Source organism: Mauremys reevesii, unplaced genomic scaffold (genome assembly GCF_016161935.1).
Source record: "Mauremys reevesii isolate NIE-2019 unplaced genomic scaffold, ASM1616193v1 Contig138, whole genome shotgun sequence".
NCBI lineage: Eukaryota > Metazoa > Chordata > Testudines > Geoemydidae > Mauremys > Mauremys reevesii.
Window position 1 is genome coordinate 137,886 of NW_024100758.1, and position 7,038 is coordinate 144,923.

At 56.8% G+C, this 7,038-nt stretch overlaps 1 protein-coding gene across 1 annotated transcript in view; it reads right to left on the reverse strand.

The window, feature by feature from the left end:
- Window positions 1-5,681, reverse strand: part of LOC120393024 (nck-associated protein 1-like) — a 46,497-nt gene extending 40,816 nt beyond the window's left edge. The window contains exon 1 of the mRNA XM_039517659.1: window positions 5,565-5,681. Within this exon, the coding sequence (XP_039373593.1) occupies window positions 5,565-5,609 (45 nt within the window). The 5' untranslated portion in view covers window positions 5,610-5,681. The remainder of the gene's footprint in view (window positions 1-5,564) is intronic.
- Window positions 5,682-7,038: the final 1,357 nt, after the last annotated feature.

A 7,038-nucleotide genomic window follows, 5' to 3' on the forward strand; every position in this document is an offset into this window, starting at 1 on the left:
TAGAACCCAGGAGTCCTGGCCCCCAGTGCCCCAGTGCTCTAACCGCTAGACCCCACTGCCTTCCTAGAGCTGGGGACAGAACCCAGGAGTTCTGGCTCCCAGCCCCCCGCTCTAACCGCTAGACTCCACTGCCTTCCCAGAGCTGGGGACAGAACCCAGGAGTCCTGGCCCCCAGCCCCCCCCCCGCTCTAACCGCTAGACCCCACTGCCTTCCTAGAGCTGGGGACAGAACCCAGGAGTTCTGGCTCCCAGCCCCCCGCTCTAACCGCTAGACTCCACTGCCTTCCCAGAGCTGGGGACAGAACCCAGGAGTCCTGGCCCCCAGCCCCCCCCTGCTCTAACTGCTAGACACCACTGCCTTCCCAGAGCTGGGGACAGGACAGAACCAGGCGCCCTGGCGCCCAGCACCCTGCTCTACCCGCTAGACCCCACGGCGTTGGCACCCCCACTCTGCTCAGCTCCTTTGGGGCTGCCCACCCATTACAAACCCCCCCCTCCTCCCACCCTGCAGAGTGAGTGGGAGCAGAGAACCCAGGCGTCCTGGCTGCCTGGAGCTGGGACTCCAGAACTAGCAGGGACAGTGCTTGGGGACCAGTTTATCTGGACACCTCCCTACTCAAAGTTCTGGGATAAAATAGGACTCTGCTCCCTCCCTGGTTCTGTGGAACCCGACTCAGTTCTGATCCAGATCCCGGTTCCTATGAACTCTTCCTCACCCCCCAAAGCAGTGGGACTGATCCAGATGTGGTGAAGGGGGGCTTGGCAAGGTCAGAGCCTCCCCACCCCTCCCCGAAACAGCTCTACCAGGCCAGATGAGACTTTCCCACAGGGGTGGGGGTGGTACTCTGTGAGTTATACCTCCTGGGGGGAGGCTCTAGTTACCCCTTCCCCCAAGGTCCCCACATGCCAAAAGCCTTAGTAGGAGGGGATGGGGGAGGAAGATCCCAGGCAAGGAGTCAGGACTTGTGGGTTCACATCCTGGCTCTGCTCCTGACTCTCTGCATGACCTTGGGCCAGTCCCTGCAGCTAGCTCCGTGCCTCACTTTCCCCATCTGTAAAATGGGAAGAAGTGTCTGTCCTCTCCCGGTCTGTTCCGACTGAGAGCTCTTCAGGGCAGGGACTGGCGCAATGGGGTGAGCCAGCCCCAATCTCAGCGGGCACCTTGAGACCCAGCAATAACCTCTGAAGCAAGGAGCAAATTATTGGGTTGCCTTAATATTCACTTCCCAGCTTGGGGGGGGGGCAGGTAAAGCTGGAGTTTGGCCCAGAAGCCCCTCCCCCCACAATTTTCCTGTAGGGCAGAAAGCAAATTGCCCAGAGCTGGATAGCTTGGGGGGGGGGGGCATGACACGAGTGGGGGCTGATCAGCGGCCAGGCCTGTGGGACAAAAGTCAGCACCCCTCCCCTAAAGGAACCTCCCCCCAGCAGCAACCTCGGCTGTAGTGTCCCAGCCCTGCTGCCTGGTTAATATTCCAGAGGCATCTGCCCACCCCTGGCCACCACCCTGGGGCTGGAGAAGCCAGGGGCTATTTTTAAGGCTTTTGTTTGGGGGGGAGGGGAAGATGGGAAAGCCAGAGAAACCAATGCATGGCAATGGGAAGTTCCCCCCCAAACACTGTGCCCATCTTGGGGCATTGGTCCCTCCACCCGGGGGTGCAATGGGGGAGCTCCCCATGCACACATTGGCGTGGGGGGGTGCACCGCCTCCCCAGCAGATGGGGGAGGGACAACCCCCACAACCAGCTTCCTCCTGCAACATCCCACACCCTCCTTCTCCTCGTTGGTGGGTGTGTGTGTGGGGGGGAGACCTCCAGGGACCCCCACGATGACCCCCCCATACTCAATTTCCTCCCCCCGAAGCAAATACTCCCACCCCATCCGCCAGCAAATCGCCATTTTATTATGAAAACCCAGGGCGAATTTGATTTGGGGTGGGAAGAGGGGAGCGTTTGCAATTGAGGGACGGGGACTGAGATCCTAGATGGGGGCGAAATCCAGGAAATGACATTAACCTGGGGCGGAGGTGGGGGGCTGGCACGGGAGTGAAATTGACAACGCGAGCGAGGGAATCGGGAGGCTGAGCATAGTAACAGGTTTTTCTGTCCACTCATCCATCTCCCTCCATCCATCTCCCCCTCGCTCTGGGGCTCAGCCCCACCGAGAGCGTCCCCGCACCCCCCGCTTTATTTCTTTCCCCCCTGCCCCAGCCAAATCGAGGGAGGAAGGTCAGCAGAAGCGGGTCAGCGGGGTGCACTGGAGCCATGGACCGAGCCCGAGATCCGGGGACCCTCTCCCCCAAACCCAAAGGGGCTTTCAGAGGCGTAGCGAGTGCCCTCAGTACCCTCCGTCCAGAGGGGGCCCCGCAAGGAAGGGGGCCCCTAAAAGTGGCAAAAAAAATGTAAGGTATAACTAGGTAAGTGACATTTATTGACGCTATTGCACAATCCATGTCGGTTTTACTGACAAAACCGTGAAGTCATTATGATACATCATAATGCTATTGGCTACATCAGCTGTCCGTCGGTCAGTTTCGAATTTTAGTTGGACCCATTCAAAGAATGTGTATTTGCGTTCATAATGGCGGTCAGCGGATAAATGTTATTAATTTAGTTGTTTAGTTTTTTATTGTTTCCAACGCAGAAGCGTGCTTTGTGATGTCTAAGAGAACGTATAAGAGCAGAGCTAGTAAACGAAAGGCAGCAAAAGATGCCGAGAAGGAACTTAAGAAAATTCCAAAGTTGTCAACGTATTTTGCACTGCAATCCAACGTACAGGTACAGGCACTTGAAACGGACAGCGCTAGCAGCGACGAATCGTATCCAGAAGTATCCAGAAGTGCTTCAAGTGAGGTCGAAGGTGAAGCCAGTTGTTCTACCAAACAAACTGTGACAGATATTCCAGGTGCTGCCGGGAAAGAAGTATCTGAATCTGAACCACTGACTGATGATCCAGGAGATTGGCCGTCTATAATATCGGACAGGCAAGTGTGTGACATTGTTGCATGTGGCCCACCGCAGCAGAATTAAAGTTACAAATTTCCATTTAACGAGGAAAGACGGAGGTTCACAAGTACTCATTTCTATCGAACCATGGCAAATGGCGAGAAAATAAGACGTTCATGGTTAATGTACTCAGTTCAGAAAGATGCCATTTTTTGTTTTTGTTGTAAATTATTTGGCACTGGCGACATACCGCTACGTGGTGGAACATCTGCTTGGAAAGCACTGTCAAAAAGACTTCAGCAGCATGAAACAGGCAAAGGTCATCAAGACTGTATGGTGAAATGGTTTGACCTTCGGTCAGGCATAGTAAACCGTACATCTGTTGACCAACTCGAATTGCAAGCTTTTCTGAAAGAAAGAGATTTCTGGAGAAATGTTGTCAAACGCATGGTTAATGTCGTTATTTTCTTGTCCGAAAGAAACTTGGCATTTCGAGGAAGTAATGAAAAGCTCGGCGATCCTTCGAATGGCAACTTTTTGGGACTGTTTGAATTGCTTGCAAAGTACGATACTGTCTTAGTGAACTTTTACAGAGGATTAAGAAGGCAGAGATACATGTTCAGTACCTCAGTCCACAGATCCAAAACGAGCTGATTCAACTTGTTGCCAGTAACATTCAAGAGGCCAACATAGCGCAGCTTAAAAAAGCAAAATATTATTCAGTTATTTTGGACTGTACTCCCGACGTGTCACATGAAGAACAGATGTCTGTGGTGTTACGCTTTGTTGAATGCAACGGTGAAGATGGTGTCAATATTCGTGAAGCATTTGTTGGTTTTCTTAAGTTCATGATACAACTGGTGAGGGCGTATTTCTGCGCTTGCAGTTATCTCAATTGAAAACAAGATTGCCAGATCTCTGGACTATGACGCATTGATTAACCAATTTGCGGAGAACAAGGCTCGAAAGAAGCGCTTTGAGTATATACGGAATACATGTACACTGTAGGCCTATGTATACATAATATGAACCCTGTATATTGTATAAAATAAATACCGCATTCCAGTTTCTGCATTGTAAGGGGCCCCGGACATATGTTCGGAGGGGGCCACGTTCTTTGTTGCTACGGCCCTGGGGGCTTTAAAGAAGCCACCCAGGGCTTGTTCCCTCTCCCCATCACCGGCGGAATTTTTGGACTTGATCCTTTAAAAAAACCCACCACACACAGCCGCGGCCACGGCTGCAGAAGTCGCTCTCCCCGCACCCCACCCACGTCGGATGCGCCAAGGGCCAAGGCTGGGGGGGGCGTACACCGGGGTCTAGGGCTTTTGTGACGGGGTGGGGGGCAAAGGAGGTGATATAATTGCGGGTGCAGTGGGGGAGGAGGGGCTCCGATCTCTCGCTATTAACAGCCTCCTCGCTTTGTTTACTTCTCTCTGGGCCGGATCCGGCTGGACTCCGATATCAATCCGGATTGAGACATGCCAAGGAGGCCGAATCCTTCCCAGGGCTGACACGACTCTTCCCCGCACCGTGGAGTCCCTTCCCCATTTTCTGGGCGTGGGGGAAAGGGGAAGAAAGCAGAACCAGCACCCACCCACCCCGGGTAAGGGGAGCAGGATCGGGCCCCTCCCCCGCTCCAAAAGGTGAGGCCGCCCCGGTTTCAGCCACACTGGCCGGTCCAGAGGGGAATAAAGGGGCGCCCACACCCCATTTTAAGGGGGTAGCCAATCAACACCCCCCAGTTGGGATTGGCCCCAGAGGTGGGTGCTGGGCACAGCTCTCCCCCACCCGATGGTTGGCAACAGCCCCCACCCCTCCCTTATTAGCCATTCCGCCCGCATCCTACCATCTTGGAAGGATACATATGAAAAAAATGTGTCCCCTCGCCCCCGATAAAGCCCGTTACATAAAGATACGTATGGGGGGGGGTCTGCCCCAATCTCTTGTCAGAGCTGTTCTGTATCTACATCTACCCCTGCCCCCCTCCACCTCCCCGCAGCGAGAGGGGATCGAGAGCCACCCAGAGCTGGAAGAATTATCCCTGCCCTCCCCCTCCAGAGATTACGGTACTCAGGGGTAATTGCCCCCCCCCACACACACACACACCAGAAAATACTGCAGTAGGAGCGGATCGCGGGGTGCCGGGCAGGTGGCTTTGTCTGCTGCACCCACCGATCAGACGCAGGGGCGCCCCCTCCCCTCCTACCCATTCTCCCGAGGAAGGGGGTTGGATGCATCCTTCCTGCCAGCATCCCTGCTAGGAAGCATGTGTCCCCCCCCCCTCTCCGGGGACTGGTGCAAAACGATCCCTGTCTGGGAAAACAGGAGGAGGAAAAACACCAAACAGATGACAGCCCCCATTCCAGGCCTGAGCGCTGGGGGTGTCCATTTCCAGAAATCTGAACGCCTGCCGTTCCCGTCTCCCCACCCTCCCTCTTTTCCTGACCCCCCCTCACCTCACGCCCCCCCTCACCTCCCCATCTCCCTGCAGTTTAGCACGGAATTCAAAGCCAGAGAGGGTCAATGGATCGGTTATTTACCTGGGGGGGGGGCTGTCAGATCTCACCAACCCCCCCAGGCATACACACCAGTCGAGAAACAATCAAGCCAGTGACTTACCTTTAGCGATCCAGCCTCCGGTCTCCTTCCAGCGGGCTGCTCCATTCAGCTGGTCCTATTCCACTCCGGCTCCAGCCATTTCGCTTTCCTTCACCCACCCCCCCACGCCCGCCCCCCCCCAGGGGGTAGGAGATCGGGGCGAGCGAGGGAGACCGGCGGGCAGCGTCTGCCGAGCTCGGGCTGGATTCGGGGGTCGGCTTCAACCTGGCGCGGATCGCTCCGGATCCTCTGCCCTGCAGTGTGCAGGGGCGGGGGAGGGGGGGTGTCCTCGGGTGGCTTGTTTTCCTCCCCGCTGGATGCTTCTCCAAACGGATCCCCCCCCCCCCCAAAATACAACAGAGGAAGGGGGAGAAAAATAGTCCAAGCCGGCTCCCCCCTCCGAATAACCCCGACCCCCCCCCCAAGCACCCCCGGCTCTCAGGAGGTCTCCGCCGGGCGCCCAGTCCGCTCCAGCGCGGCGACGGGGTGTCACTGGCCAGATCCACGCGTGACCGGCAGTCCGGTCATGCGTGGGAGCCTGCTTGCAAGCGAGATCACCGCCGCCAGCCCTGCCCGCGCACACGCGGGGCTGCTGCGGGGTAGGGGGGGACCCCGCAATTCCACGGAGCGGGGGGGAGGTTCGGGGGCGTTTCTCGGCAATCTTCCTCCGGGGGTCCCCGTCTCCGGGACCTCGCAGCCGCTGGGCTCCTCCACCGTCCCCCCAGCGCCAGGAAGGGGGCGCAGCGCAGCGCCCCGCTCTTCCGCCCCCTCGGTAGCCCCGCGATCGGTGCCTCTCCGCCGCTGTAACTACAGAAACATGAACCGCTCCAGATTTGCTACTTTGGCTGCACTGAGCATGCGCACCCGAACTGAGCATGCTCAGTAACCTGCGCTGTCGCCGCTGCCCTCTCTCTGCCCTCACTTCTACTTACGATTTGCTGCCTTCTCTTTGGGGCGTTTAAAAGGCTCAAGGGGCAAATCGCAGCGGGGGGGCTGCCAGGGTCTGAGCGGGGGCAGAAATTTACTGGGCAGGGGGGGTCAAGCTGCTGCAGGTAGCGGCAGGAGAGAGGCTGAAGGGGAAAAATCGGGGGTGGGGGGTGGGAGCCGCAGTTAAGCCCGGGAGCAGGGGTGGGTTCCTGGGGCTGGTTCTTAAAGGTACCTGCCGCCCAATTCCCAGACTGTCAAAGCTCAGACACCGCAGCGCCTCTCGATCCTGTACAAGTGCTGCGGGGCTGTTACTGCTCCAGCCAGGAGACTGAATGTGGGAAATATTGTACAGACGCCCCCTCCCTCCCTCAGACTCTGCCTCTCACATTTTGACTATGTAAAAGTGTCTTCTATCAGTTTCGATGTCTATATGAAATCACTGCAGCTCCTTTCTCTTATACAACGTGCTGAGCTGCTAACTCCCTCCCAGAGCCCACATGTCTGTACCCCCTCCTGTACCCGAATCCCCTGCCCCAGGTCAGAGCCTGCACCCCTCACTCAAACTCCC